This window comes from Varroa jacobsoni, unplaced genomic scaffold (assembly GCF_002532875.2).
Source record: "Varroa jacobsoni isolate VJ856 unplaced genomic scaffold, vjacob_1.0 scaffold_797, whole genome shotgun sequence".
NCBI classification, from domain to species: Eukaryota; Metazoa; Arthropoda; class Arachnida; order Mesostigmata; family Varroidae; genus Varroa; species Varroa jacobsoni.
Genome location: NW_019213699.1, coordinates 144,183 through 159,557, shown reverse-complemented (window position 1 = coordinate 159,557; position 15,375 = coordinate 144,183). Strand labels below are relative to the sequence as shown.

Below are 15,375 nucleotides of genomic sequence, written 5' to 3'. Positions count from 1 at the left end.
TATACTTGAGCTAGAAACAAGACTTTTCTTGAATATAAGCAATAACTAAGTGAGCTTATAAGGCACAGACAGCCATAGCCTTGCCTATTTTTGCTTTATGTTCTGCTAACTTTTGAGCTGCTGATATTGTGAATGGAGAGCGTCGCGATTATTTCGAAAATGACCAGTAAAAATCGACAAAAATCTGATCTCGGCTTACGGAGGTCTTATATATATATACATATATATATATTCATGCTGCTTGAGTTATCTATACAACTGTGAAGATTTGACTTGGACTTGCATGTCCAAGCAACGTATCTGGGCCAAGTCGCCAAATTTTAAAAAATCATTTACTGCGACGCATATCGGTGCAAGTGACCATACACACAGAACAACTAGGACCTTTGCAGACAACGTCATTTCGGATAGAAGTACCTGTTTTAATTCGGTAACTTGCGTCAGGCGAGCCGGAATATCGTGGCAGTACATTTGAAACGCTGTTCCCTTAGGTCTTTATTTAGAAACTGTGTACTTGTCAAGTATGTATTAGTTAGCAGACCGAACGTGGCTAGCTACATATTGAGAGGCTAGAGAGTCTCGCCGATATGCCTTTCTCACGAATGCGATGAATGACGTAGACTTAGCCAGCGAATCCCAAGTAAGGGAACATGGTCTCGCCTCGCGCTTTTACCGTATCATAAGAGTCGATCTATCGACCAGCGTCATACATACGTGTCTCATACTTGAAAAATTCAGATTCGCAGTAGCCGTGCTCAAAATGTAAAAGAAAACGAGCAAACTGACATCAATTGTTGATTATATAAATAGTTATAACATTTGAAAATACGGTGGAAAAGCTTTCCTGTTACGAATATTGCTTTGGTGAATGAAAGCGGAACGCCGAAGTTACTGACTCATTGTGCAACAGTGAAACTTGCCGAGAGGAACTCGCGATAGCTGTTCAAATTAGATGATTTATCTTATGGCTAGCAACGACAGTCACTTTACGTGCGTAAGAGCGGACCGCTTTTAAATCAATCTAAGTAATCCTTGACGTTTAGCTGCAAGACATAAACAGCAAGTATTATGCAGCTTCTTCAATATAGCCGTTTGCCAGCTTCCATCAATCTCTATTCGTCAAGCAAAAGAGGATCATTAGTCCGCCAATGAAGTCAATAGAGTCCGCCAAACGTTGACTACTTAGAAAGCACAGGAGATGCGAACGACGAGAATCGTACGTAAAGTTTCTGATTTTCGAGGCGTACGAGCTACTTGATCAAAAGTCCTCTTTGGGTACTTCAATTATTCGATCTGATGTATTTATGTTTCTGTGTGATCTGACGCGTTCAGACCTTACGTACTTAAACAAACACGGCTCCCCTATATCTACACCGATCCGATGGATTTATGTTCGCCGCCGATTCCTGATTTGCGCAAGTGGTAACTTTTAACTAAGCTTCTCGAAACATCTGCTGCGTATTTTCAAAGTTTGCGCACATATCCTTCTCTCTATCGGTTTCTTCTTCTTCTTCATCCTAAACAATTCGCTTCTTTCTTGTCCAGCCACTTTGCGGCTTGTTTAATAGGTTTTCAACCAATGATTGAAGTACTGATGAACGCTACAGATCCCATGGCAGTGTGACTCAAAACTGAGAATAGGTTTTTATGGTTGCGTCCTTGATTGGAATTTTACGATGTTGGATTGCTATATCTTGCTAGCATTGCTACATTGAATGTTTACAGCCTGTACTATAGTAAGATTTATAGTGTGGCCGTCCTGTGTCACCTTTCTTGACTATTTTCAGAATTTATTGGTACAAAAATCGTCCGACGCCAGACTGTGATTCAGGACTGTCTGTTTATCTATCTAAACGTCCGCCCTACCTCAAAATGCGATTCCAAGGGCCAGACTCATGCCGTTCGTGGGCCGCTGCGTGTCTAGCGGGACTCACGCAAATTCCCGTTCTTTTCTCGCTGAAGACTATGGGCGTTACCTTTGTCGGTCTTCTATCGGAGTGGCAGTTCTCTCGCCACGAGGCTTCCTGGCCTCTGACTTTACTTACCGCTTCTTCTCAAATTTGCGGTGAGTCTATTATTCATCAACGCTACCTCTCTGTTTTAAGACATCATATCATTGTTATTCGCTCGAGAAAGGAATTACGCTTTCATATAACCGTACGCACTATGCCTAGGGCTAGCAGGTTTGCTAAATAACTCTTCAATTAATTTGAATCTAGTAGGATAGCAAAATTACAGTATCGTCAAGTCCTTCAGACAGTAAGCCTATTCATTTGAGCGCAAAATTCCTAAAACACCTAAATGTCGTATCAACGAACAGTAGAGACTCTGTTATGATCATTATAACGGTTTTATAATTAAAAATCGATCTTGTCACGACATAGGTCCAGCGCTTCAGTTACTTCAACGTGTCATACCAGTGTCGGCCCTGCTTCCTCTGTCCTGCCTTGCCAGTTCCATATCACTAATGTTGAGTTACTTCGCTAAAAACCTGACCCATATATCAATCGTTCTTGCTTTCCACGGTTTCTGCCTCGCAGCCATTTACGTATTTTCCACGCTCTTACTCATGCAGCACTTTAAAAAAAGAAGGTAATAACACGTTGAGGAATCATTTTAAATGGGAATCGTAACTTAAGTCTTCTTCTTCTTCTTCTATGATCTTATTATAGAGAAACAGGTTATTCAGGAAGCTATATAATCTTGCGGTGGATTAAGCAGATTAAAGATATATTGCACAGAGATCTGCCTTTGATATTACCGAACTTTCTTAGTTTAATGACACCTTCTGGATAACCCTGAAGTTAAAGAAAGTCAGCTAGAGCGCTTCCGAATTTTGTTCTGAGTGCTTAAGAAATGTAAATACTCAAAGTGGAGCAACTTTTTTTGTGACAGGTTTCCAGGCGTGAAATACTGTCGCTCCTGATGCACGCAGATAACAATATCAAAAAATCATTCGATCCTGCTATTTGATGTCTCATATTGTGTTTATATTTCTTTATCATCCTCAGAGCAAAAATTTGATTCGATTTTACCTACTCTAATACCTTAACATGATATCGTGTCTTGGAATTTAGAACAGCTGCAAACGCGGTGACGTCCACTATATCGACTGGAGCGACAATTTTTGCGCCGAATGCGATGCAGGCTCTTATTACGTCCTATGGTGTTCGCAATGCCCTCCTGATCACCGGAGTATTTGGCCTAGGGGCCGTCCCGTTCTCGTTGGGTCTCCGGACACCTCGGTGGTATTCCCCACAGTGCGAAACTTCCGGAAGAGTTAACAGAAATCTTTCTACCGAAGGTAAATTTCTAAGCGATCACAAGTTGCCATTCACCCCAGAACAGAAGTGTCCCTATTTATATAAAAAAAACTGCTTCGTCCAAAAATCGGAGAAAAAGGTTCCAGATTCAGAAAAATGTTTTCTAAAGGATTTAAGAACAATGAAACAGTACTTTGTAACAGAGTGACTATGTATACAACTGCTAATAATCCTTGTGGTTTTTAGTTGAAGCTGGTGATATAATGGACGCCGAAAAAGAACGATTTGCCTCAGACGAGATCTCTTCCCCTCGTTCTAGACGCAGTATGACAGCCTCTTCGACGCGTCAGCACCCTTACATGCTCACCCCACGTTTCATCGTGCATGTAATTTCGGTGACGATAACCTACAACGTAATGAATTTGTTCTTGCTCCTTGCGTACGATCACGCGCTAAATATAGGTAAACGGCTTCTCTACTATAGAGTTATTTTCGCTATTGCATGTGCACAGCCTTGCAGCTGCACGCGTGCAGTGTACTGGTAAAGTGTGTAATATACATGCCATTGTATATATATATTGACTATTTGGAATACTGTACAACAGAACAGGCTCAGCTTAACGTTCACCTCCTGGTCCGTGTGAGCCTTAGGTGCTACGTAGTTACGATTATAAGAAGACTTGGAGCCTTGCGCCGTTTCGAAAGCGCTTGAACAAGGTTCCATTAATATGGAGTTAAAATATCCATGCATACCATATGATTACATTCCAGATATATAGAAATATCTAAACAGTTCGATATTGATCAATTACTACGGCAGCATAACTATATAAAATATTTGCAGGTATCCCCGAATCATCGGCCCTGTATGTCCTGCCAACGTACTGCTGCGGCGACCTGCTAGCAAGATTCGTCTCTGGCATCGCTATAGATGCTAACTTAATTTCATGGCAGAGTGCTCTGGCTTTTAGCTACACGGTTGAGGTCTGTACTACTACAGTTTGTATTGACATCGTGCATTTTACCCTAGGGAAGTAGGTATGTATGTATGTATGTATGTATAACAAGAAACAAAAAATAAAGCAACGCTGAGATACTATTGTATCGGCTTCGTTCGTTTCATATGAGTGCGTTTTGGATAGAAGCTGCACAGACGTTATTAAAAACGTTCTGTGATGTGACGCTGCTATATACGTAATCTGTTCTCACACAAGTATAATATTCTGTAAAGATTAAAATCTTTTCTTTGGATTTGTTTATAATCTAATCGGAGTGAGATGACTGGTTTTGCATCAGTGGACGAATTATCTCCTTTTTTTTCTTCTTTGAGCTTCTTTTAATGTCTTTCAGTTGCTAATAATAATAATAATAATAATATAAATACCCAATTTAAATTGTTAATTAGTTACTATTTAGTTTTAATTTTATTATTTTTTTTTATCCAAGGAAGCTAATTGTTGCTTTAAAGGATGAGTATATGGCTTACAAGGGGATTTAAAAATTTTTCATATTTATAGGTATTCTTAACGCCAGTCCGTTGCTGGCTTTATTATCCCTATCTGTGCTGCAATATCTAAACGTATAGAAATTTTATCGTCTCGTTTTAGTTTGCCCACAGATTTGATAGCTAAAATCTATTTTTTCTTTAACAGGCCATCTGTCTGGTTTTCTTGGTGACGAACTCCCTCTCAGTCGTGTTCATCGTACTTTCATTTGTAGTGGGCTGTACCTGTGGCGCCAAAGTTACCCTAGTTCCCGTACAGTTGGTCAACGATTTCGGCCTAAATCATCTTGTTCCTACTACTGGCGTCGCGCTATTCGTCTGCGGATGCGTTACGATTGCTCGTCCCTGGCTTGTCGGATACTTTGGCGATGTCCAAAGAAGTTACAATGGCTTGTTTCTTCTCGTTGCATTTTGTTGCGCTCTTTGCTCAAGTTACTGGATGAGCAGAGTTACACGTCTAGCCCGCACAAATTTTTCTAGGCAATCTACCGTGGCGCAAAACGACAGCCAAGCCCAAAATGCGTAGCGAACTCTGAACTACCATGGCGGATATTTATGGCACGGATCGAGCTCAGGCGATTCGAATTTACTGTACATTCTACACACCTATAAATGCGTTTCTATTATTCCGAGCTTAATTTATGATGGAACTAAATATCCAACGATGTATTAAGTTCCGAGATTTTCATTTGAGTAGTATTAACTGTTCGCGGCCATCCTTCGCCAGCGTATTGATTCAGTTTTCAGAATTGAGGTGGGCAATTATCGATGTCGCCCACAATATCTCGAGAACAGGGTCAGGCCATTGACCATGGGCTGTAGTTGGCGACGTGGTAGGCTTGAACAACGACACCTAATAGACGTACGCAGCTCGCATCGGCCAAAGCCTAACACACACCGGCTGTCCGACTCAGCCTTCGGCCGACATCTTCATTGTTAAAAAGATCAATTTCAGGTATTTCTTTTCGAACCTATCGAAATCTATTGGTGAAAAAACAATTCTTCTACGTAGAACACTATGTTATATGTGTGTGTGTGTGTGTTTAGCCGGCATGTTCGATAGTCCACTTATGCAAAAATCTTGTGTCAGTGGATCTGATCCTTTTAGTTGTCCTGCTTATTAGGAGACATGCAAATTGATCATAAACTATATATAGATCGTGAAAATAGATCTATTTATATAAAAAAAAAAAAGCAATGAGCGCTATTATGCTTCCTGCATCTATAAATCGTTGTATCCGCGTCTCCTTTCTACGCCGTCCATCTGTGAAAGGTGGCAGCGTAAGCCGAACTCTGCCAAGTGGTCAGTCATGTTATTTTAATGAGGCCAAATTCAATACTGTCAATTCAGATGGCAACGATTAGGAACGACACAAAAATCCACCTTATTTTTTAATGTTACTAAGAACCAATTTCAAATATAAAAAAAAAAGCTACGTGTTAATTAGATGCTATTGGACATACGTTGTCGACTACAGAATTTTATAAACATAAATTTTATTGTACTTTCAGAGAATTGGAACAATCCTGTGTCTTGATTTGTGGCGACTGTCCTCATGGAACAGAAAACAATGATTATAACAACAACTTCTGCTTGTTTTTGAAAAACAAACATAAGACGAAATAGAATGTGTAACACTGCGTTGTACTGCAAAATGGATTACAATTCAAGCAGCTAATGGTATGATCCTTTCAGTACGTATAGCAATTTTATGATATGCACCGTACCTTTCGTTATTTTTTAATAACAAACATACGCGACTTCAACGAGCCTTCTACCGATGCCTTCGAGGCAAGAGCTGGCGCATTGCATTCAAACAACACACACACTTTTTACCAAAAGGGCACTTGAACTACGAAGCCCTATTAGTGATTAAGCGAAGTTCAACATTTCTAAAAAAAAAAACTTCGTTAAATTCATTGAATATACACGACACCTATAATGATCGTTTACTGGTTTTATCAGATCAACAGCATAGCGGCAGGCTTGCTTTAGGTGACTGGCTCGTGCTGAACAGTTAGCAATTGTAGAACAATATGTTCGGCAACCTTTCAATGGAAGCAGATCAAATCAGAGGAGATCATCTGTGAACTATAACTGTATTAGTTAGAGAATATCTGACCGATGTAATATTAGGTTGATTGGCATTCATTTCAGATGACAGTGTCTCGTATCAGAGAAGTCCGTCTCGTCGAAATGTCGCAGGTGTTTGCTAACAGTGGTTTGTTGTATCTTACGGCATGAAAAATGAGAACCAAAGGTTGAACTCAGCGTAATTTTGATGGTCTAGTTCTCAGTGGGCAGAGAAAAATGGGGGACAGTTGACAGACGGCCCTAGGGTTACATAGATAAGAAATGTACAACGTAATTTTGTTCGAGAAAAATCCCCTTCCATTACAGCTCTAGTATCCGAAACAGATGGCGGACATATGATTTTCGAATTTCTGCAGTCTCGTCGAGTTCTGAAAGCTAATTTGACTTGGAAGGATTTTCCGAACAAAATCGATACAAAATAAATTAAAATAATGAATTTTTATTTTATTCAAATTACGTATCTTGGACAAAAATCTGGCTAGTCCGAACAAAATCAGCTTACCAAGATGGTATCGTGGATAACATCTACAAATTTACCGTTTTCGGCAGGAGGCACGTAAATATCTTTATCGCTACTCGACGTTGTTTGGCATGCTGAGCACCAGCCATAAGTACCGTCGCATAACGTAAAGCATCAGTCAGAGTTAGGCTTGTCGACGGCAAACTGTTGACCGGTTTCTCTTGACAGGGTATTTTTGCACAGCATTAGTTACCAAACACAGAAGTGGTAAACTATTCGTTCGAATATAGTTGTAAGACTACCAACGTAGTCTGCATCTGGATTTTTGGTATCTTTTCTACGCTGCTCAGATTCAACTTAATCAGTAGTAAGTCACGCACAGCGTATATCTGTTCTGTGCAGCATGCGTATCATACTTATCCGTGGCACGGTTTTCAAGAATATGTATTACTTCGGTTAAAGACGTCCTATTTGATAACTTAAGTATGGAAAATGGTTAGAAAAACAGCCGTCAGAGGTGAGTGTGGTCAACAAGACAGTCACCTGTCGTTGGGCTTGATTGGTATCCTGTCTAACGCGGTGCCACGATCTTTGCCTTCGATTCCTAAGAAATAAATCCTATTGACTTAACAGTATAAATATAGACCTCCAAACTTGCTTTTGTGGCTTCATGGTCTAACTAACGACTGGAAAATATACATAGCTTTCCTTTAGCAAAACATGTTTAAGGCAGAGTTAGCAGTTATATATATATATGTAGATATCTGTTGTATGAATGTGCTGAACTGTGGAAGCAACTATGATGGGAACATGCTTTTCCATCGGAGCGATCTTCATGCCACAGGGTAGCTCGTCTTCACTTGACTACCAGAAACCATATAGGCCTCCCAGGGGGCACTTTTTTCGTTTTCTATCCTTCAAATGTTCCATTAAGGCCTGTGTTCTTATTGACCAGCGCTATACCCTCAGATCCCGTTTCTATTACGGAAGGTGCCTACGTGACGCCCGCGCGTCACGTTCCAAAGCTTCCTTCATTTCGTGAGCTCGTCTATTCACTATCAGTCCACAACTAGAATCAGTTTCTGTTTCCCAAATACAGATGCTCTCGTTCACACACGTGCGTAGACACGCAGCCACACGTATAGACGGCCGCAACATGACTAGCTATATTTCGACTTGGATGCTTCTGTCATTGAGTCCCTTTCCGGATAACTACTATCCTACAGGGGTCCAAAGGAACAGATACTGCTAGCACCCTGTTTGCTGCTCAGTCTGGACTACCAGGAAGGTGGCGGTCCCTGGCGGGCACCGGCGAAGATAATCTGGGGGTCTCTGCTGTAGCGTACGCGTGCGTTACATGTATCGGGACAGACTCGGAACCGACGGAATGAACTGCGGGAGGGGTAGCTAGTGCTGATAGTCGTGCAAGTACGCTTATAGCAGCGGCCGGCCAAACGTTGGTGCTCTTCTCTTTCCCAGTAGAGGGAAAGGGCAATTGTAGGCTTGTTGTGGTGAACACGAGTTGGCAGGGGCCACCAATCAGCCCCGGCGACAGGCGCGGGAGTGCAAAGCATGCGGCAGGTTCACCAGCGCAAAGACAAGCAAAGTGACGCTAGTCTCGCTGCAACACGGCATGAGGAGCCCACAAAGATGGCACCGCAAAAAGTAGGAATTGCTGACGCGGTCAGCCGCGGCCACGAAGACGGTTGCGACAGCAGCGACTGTTGAGTGCGTCGAGTGACGGTCTACTACGGCTACTACGAGAACACTAGTTCGAATCAGTTAACGGTTTGTCAACGGACCGTGGTAGTAGGACCGGCCTTCGAAAGCTATCGAGGTAATAGCAGCAGCGGCTGTGTCCAGTGTGGGAAACGCGATAGTAGTAATGCGGCAAACTAATCTACGGGGCTTACTACCCCAGCTTTGGCAACTAAAGTTTTCGAAACAACAACAACAACAACAGCGGCAACAGCGAGTTCGGCCTCGCCACGCGCCTTCCGGCGGCGAAGACCTGTTGACTCTTGTGCTTCTTCCTTCTCAAACTCCTATTGAACCACAGAAACGGTATTAGCAGTTTTTTACTGGGTTCCCCTGTCTCTTCTCTGCCGTCCAGTTTCAAGTACGTGCGCGAGCTCAGCCTTTCTGCAGCAGTGCCATAAACAGGAAACCATACTACAGAAAAGAACCAAGAAGGCAACACCGAGGACAAAGTCCGCTCCTGCTGCCGCCAACAGCTGTGCTTTGTCCTATCGATAGTAACGGTAGCAAGACGTCTCACGATTCTCCTGCTGCAACTTTGCAGGTACGAAAAATTTGACTTCCAGAGAAAGGATAGTAAAGGTTCGATTCTTGAAATGATCATGCGGCCACTGTTCATGACTACATTACCTGCATTCGTAACCATGTGTCGCCACCTGTATCAGAGTTGTTATTGTTGTTGTTGTTACCAGTTACACTGGCAGCATTTATCTGACGTTAGTCAACTTTCCTGCTCTTGATCAGCAGCAGAAGAGGCCAGGGACATTAGTATCCGAAATTCGACCTGAACCTAGTCCGCAGCAACGAGGTCAGGGTCTATGCTTTGTTTATGAAGCAATTACATTGGGAGATACAGCACCGTAATTATAATCGTGAAGTGAATGTCATTGTTGTTATTATTATTTGGAGTAGTTGTTAGGCGCGTCATAAGCCTGTAGCCTTATTTTGTACGATGTTGCATAGGAAGGCAACGTGTGTGTCAGGTACATTACGGTCGATTGTTAGTAGATAATTGTGATAGAAGGAGTAGATAATTGCGCGTGTCGAAAGTGCCTTCGCGAACAAGAAGAAAGGTTAGCGTTTACTAGAAGTTTTTCTTTTTCTCTTTTTGTAACAAACGACAGCCTCGGCTGAGCTAAGTGACGTACGTGACGGGCGAAAGACAGACAGAAGCCGATTCCGAGGACGAGGACGAAGGCGACGGCGACGACAAAGAGGACTGCGGCGCGAATTGTTTTGACGATTAAGCGTCGTCCAACTTCTGCGGCAGCAAGTGGAGCGGCAGCGCGTTAGTCCCGCATCGCCCCCACCGTTGCATTCTCTCCGGAGAACCCAATCATAACAGCTGTTCTGTCCAGGGGGGTTTGCTTTTGTGCTATATGAATACATATACCGCAGCGTCGTTGATTTGTTCCTCGTTTGCCGTAAGTGCGTCCGTGTAACGACAAAGAAACAAAACTACTAGACTGGCAACAATACAAGGAACAAGTAGGAGAAGAAAGAAAACAGTGGAAGTTAAGCATAATTATCCGTAGTATCGAATCTCATAGGTTAATCATGATAAACAGTAAAGTTTCAGCAGAAGGCGAATAACGTTAGCCGATGCGTGTCTGTGCCTGTGCTTCTCTTTATGCCTCATTCTCATAATAACCTCGTATGTATTTCGTTAGAACTAAGGTGGTAAGGGCGCGCGTACATTGATCGCGATTTCCCTGTCACCCATCGTTTGTACGGCGTTAGACGTGCTTCTCGTCGCCACCGGCAGGAAGAAGTGTACAGGTCGGACGAGGGGCAGAACCGATAAAAAAAGATAGAAGATAGCGCAGCGAGACGATACCCAGTCGGTAGCAGCTACTTAGCGGGTTGCTTACCTTCTGGTTCGTTGTTGTTGTTGTTATTGCTGCTGCTGCTGTTGTTGTCGCTGTTCTTGTGGTCCTGTCGAACGACAAGTTGTTGTTACTAAATCCACCTTTGACCGTTCTCCCGCCTGTGGCTACCATTTGGTGTGTCTCTCTTCACTGTCCAGTGATCGTGCACGTACATATAGGTGTGAGTGGCTGTAACCGAAAAACTTAAAGGAAAACCACTATAACTGACGGCAGCGTCAACTCGGTACGTTGTTGTCCGGGAACGCGATTCGCGATTTGTATATTGTGGATACAGAGGGATAAAGCGTTATCGTCTTTGGATTAGCTGGGATTAGAGAACTCAACGCAGATTCCGGCCTTCTATCATATATGCGTTATCTAACGTTCACTTCATGCACCGGCTTTCCATTCACTGTTTCGCCGCATATGCAATCGAGTAATCGTGCAAGTATTACGCTGATCCGCTGCAGTAGATGGTCAACTTGTCAGACGAGCAGAATGAAGTGTGATTTTACACTACTTTGGTTTTAATAGCAACGAAGATTTCTGCTAGTTAATGAGCACTCAAAACACAGCAAATAACGAGCGTGCGACGAGTGCCGCCAGTACTCAATAGCCGCAAACTCTGCGAACAAGTAGTCACTCATTATCCATCGCCTACATAATATTTCCCGCCCCGAACGACGTGGTTGTACCACTGTCATACTTCAGGCCGAAGGGCAAGTAACAAATAAGACTAGTAAATAAGGAAAAGCAAGCAATTGCAACGACAGCAGTCGAGATTTTGTTTATCAGTTAGAGAATCCTTTCAAACATGTCGTCTCCTTTAGTTACGACGAGCCCATTAATCAACAGACAAATGCAAAGCAAGCGATAATCCACTCACATATTTATTCATCAATTTATCGACCGACCAGCTACCGATATTCCAGTAAAACTACCATCATCCCTGTAGTCGCGGCATCCATCCACCTTAATCAGCTGTTCGACAACAGCCACCGAGCCTAAACACAGGCTAACAAACAATCCATTGTTGCACTATTACTAGCGGGAATTTTCCACCCAACTACATCTAGACCAACGGCAATGTTATTCCCATGAAAGCGACTTAGAGCAAACAGCTAATCGATTAGCTACAAAGCCAAACAAACAATCAAATATGGCAAAGTAATATTTGAACAAACAAACAAACCCAACATATCTGTTATTTCACCACAGCGGTATCCCGTAGTATCGGCAGCAACTGATAGAGACCACCAATTCGTTGTCTTGATACCTACGATTAATTATCTCCGCCGGTTTCACTATTAACAGATGATTTTTGCCACTAGCCTCAAGCGTCGACGCTGTAAATCTGCGCGACGGCGCGAATTCACTCAGTCGAGCAGGTAAAGGACATTACGGTAAGGTATCCCTCAGCTGCAACAAAAGCCCGAGGCTGTTGACAAAGAAGAAATTCGATTTATTTGACGGAACAAAGAAATCCATCGCTCCGTAATCTATACCCTACCGTTATCAGCGCATAATACGGAGACCCGCTCGATTAGATGGACCTGTGGCAAAATTAAAGCAACCAGTGATACTCCCGGTACCGGAAGCAAACGCTACTGCCTGTTCATCAACCGATAGGCCAAGTCGGAATAAATCCAACTAGCTAACAATACCATCAGGCAAACCTGAAAAGGTAAAAAACAAGGGAAAGACTAGCTAAAATTTTATTCAGTTTTAAGAACAAACGCCTACGTGAAATTGTCCAGCCTAGAACGCGCGCCAGGGGTTCTACCCATGACTATACGTTTGGTATCAAAGATCAAGGTGAATTCAGTCTGTCGCGGTTGAAGGCGTGCTCGGTACGAAACGAAGGTCGGATCATGTTTCGCCTTTCTCGTTTTGTAGATCTAAGCAAAAATATGTATCTGAACACTACATACCTCGGGCCGGTTGAGGCGTTGCAACGTGGTCCCAGGGAAACTGCCGACCTACCCAAGATTCTTCACTGAAGAGAACGATTCCAACATCAAGCACGCGACCAAGACATATAGTATGAGCGATGCCTGTGTACGATGCCAGCTTACCGGTTAGTGATACAAGCGTGTGCTTCGTTCGTGCGTGAGTGTGTAAAGAGAAATACATTAGGAAAGCTGATGCGTATCAGCCAGCTATTACTAATCAGGACAAAGCGAATATAGTTTCTATTCGACAGAGCTGTCGAACGCGATCACCTACAATTGGCCTTCTAGTAATTGGTTAACTGTCCAGGTGACGCTAATTAAGCCAGCAATAGCAACCTCCAATGGGCCGACGACTGGTAGACTAGGAAATAACAGAAATATCAGCCCAGCAGCGACAGTACGTAGAATCAACAGCCGTAACGTTTCACCAGTATACAATCGCCGTTGGCTGACATGGGCAAGAAGAACAGTAAACTGAAGGGGGAAGTAGTTGCCCGGCTCGCCAAGGAGACATATTGTAAGTACCGATAAACGTAGCAGACACAATTCGAATCGCATATGAACATGACCCATCACTGCACGCGTAGGTAGGTTTCAAGGGTATACACATGAATATACGTCAATTTAGCATACTAGATCATACATTTTTTTCTGTGCTTATACATACTATTTGGATTTATAAGATCGTACATCAGACTGCACAATATATATACGCTCGCACATTTGCATGCATTTCTATCCATATGAATTTACCATATCTGGATACCATCATATCCATATGAAAATAACCAACAGGTCCTTTTTTTCTAATCCCATAATTAAGGCCAAACGTCACTAAACGTTCGGTGGATGTAATTAAGTTGAGGCTTGTCGATTAATTCAGATCTGCTGTATCGATGCTCATTCAGATCGTTTTTCAAACTGGTTCTTAGCTCCCTGTGCCCGCTTTGTCTTAACACAGTCGATTGCATCCTTCTTTTGTAAGTAGCTTTCTATATTTTGATCGATGGACTGTAATTGTTTTTCCCCGTAAATTGTATGCGTCATTGTCATAATATGTGCACTTATCGGAATCCATCTGAACTGCGCCGTTCGGTAAGTCTACCTTGCGTTCGGTGCAAAGGAGTCGAAAAGGTTTAGAACCATCCATCAGCGATCTGCAGTGATGACAGTCCAATCAATAGAAATGTATCAACCAGATGAAGTCAGCCGGTAGACTTGGCTTGGTAGATTGGCGCCAATGTTTTATGGGCGAAAACTATTTTTTGCACATAGTGAACTGCTGCAGCGGCTAGCTCACAATCATCGCCATTACTAAAAAAAAAAAAAGTACGCGCGTCCAATGTCTACATTCGTCTTGTCCAGGGACCCACCCGTTGAGTAGACCAAATGAGTCCCATAAACATACTGCGAAATATGGCACACTGCGAAAAGCTGTGGAAACCATGCTCATCTGGGTCTTCTTTCTCGCAGTACCAGGTGACGTTGTACTCGCTGTCAGCTCAACGCCTGTGACCTCAACATATAGGAATCTTGATTGATGATCGCCAGTTACACAAGCGTCCTCGACAACGAGTACCAAGTGCACGAATCTGATGTCTAGTTGGAGCGAACAATGCTTCAGCAGAAACTCTACAAATTTCTGCTGACACATTGTTTTTCTCTACGAGCAGACATCATGCCGCAGTCAATAAACGCGCAGTTATGCGCAGCGGTCCCATTCAGCAGACCGAAGACTAGCCTTCTACGTAACACAGTATACGAACGTCCTCTCTCTACGGAACAGCCCATAAATTGCGATATTCAGTTGATGTGAACATTATCGAAAGTCATCATTGGCTGGCGGGTCCTTTGTTCAGTTGTATTTGACTTCTAAAGCATTTCTGCATAACAATCATCTGGGAAACTTTCTCGTCGTAGCGAGACGTAGAGAGATTGGGAACGTAGAGAGAGTTGGGAGTCACGTTGGGCCTTTTTAATAGTTTCTGTTACTGCTGTTTGTTCGACAATGATGGTGCGGAGCCTTCAGCGTAAAGTCAACTTTTCGTTGAAAGAAGACGCACGACATTCTGGGGCTGTTCGCACATCTGCTAGTATACAACTATTGAGATTATTTCCACCCTCACCTAATTAATTTCACAGAGTCTAGAAGCTGATCGAGGACGTCTCGCTTCGATGCCATAGTCGCCGACCTAACTGGACTCAAAGTCCTTTTCATTGCATTTCTCATTAGTTCTCAGTTATTTGTTGAAAGTGTTTGTATTAATATTGCTGATGTGCGCCTATGTTCTGGCTTTTCTATTACTGTATTGTTATATACGGTTCAGTTCGAAATAGATATAACAGCGTCTGGTCCGACCATTTTTTGACCGGTGAATAGTTCTTTCGGCAGCTGGTTAGGTGAAACTACCTTAATAACTTCGATAGTTATTTGTCGTTTCGATGCTAGCGCCAGATCGGAAGCGTATTGTCGCT

At 42.8% G+C, this 15,375-nt stretch overlaps 2 protein-coding genes across 3 annotated transcripts in view; both read left to right on the top strand.

The window, feature by feature from the left end:
- The first annotated feature begins 1,097 nt into the window (after nt 1-1,097).
- LOC111263904 (monocarboxylate transporter 12) lies at nt 1,098-6,367 on the top strand. Its single transcript, XM_086969850.1, has 7 exons — nt 1,098-1,216; nt 1,788-2,065; nt 2,385-2,592; nt 3,078-3,304; nt 3,510-3,725; nt 4,108-4,247; nt 4,916-6,367. The coding sequence occupies exons 2-7, from the start codon at nt 1,873-1,875 to the stop codon at nt 5,291-5,293; spliced, it is 1,362 nt and encodes a 453-aa protein (XP_086825976.1). The 5' UTR covers nt 1,098-1,216; nt 1,788-1,872; the 3' UTR covers nt 5,294-6,367.
- Nucleotides 5,580-15,375, top strand: part of LOC147753022 (frequenin-1-like) — a 132,250-nt gene continuing 122,454 nt past the window's right edge. Inside the window, exons 1-3 of one of the 2 annotated variants that reach the window (XM_086969854.1) lie at nt 5,580-5,722; nt 6,280-9,624; nt 10,205-13,417. In XM_086969854.1, coding sequence (XP_086825980.1) covers nt 13,354-13,417 — 64 coding nt within the window. In that variant the 5' untranslated portion in view covers nt 5,580-5,722; nt 6,280-9,624; nt 10,205-13,353. The remainder of the gene's footprint in view (nt 5,723-6,279; nt 9,625-10,204; nt 13,418-15,375) is intronic. The other variant, XM_086969851.1, reaches the window with a different exon arrangement.

Excerpts from the sequence above, each read along its gene's own strand:
- LOC111263904 (XM_086969850.1), top strand. The coding sequence starts at position 1,873 with ATGCGATTCCAAGGGCCAGACTCATGCCGTTCGTGGGCCGCTGCGTGT. Across the intron at positions 2,593-3,077 it reads CAGCACTTTAAAAAAAGAAG|AACAGCTGCAAACGCGGTGA; the intron begins GTAATAACACGT and ends CTTGGAATTTAG. Across the intron at positions 3,726-4,107 it reads CGATCACGCGCTAAATATAG|GTATCCCCGAATCATCGGCC; the intron begins GTAAACGGCTTC and ends AAATATTTGCAG.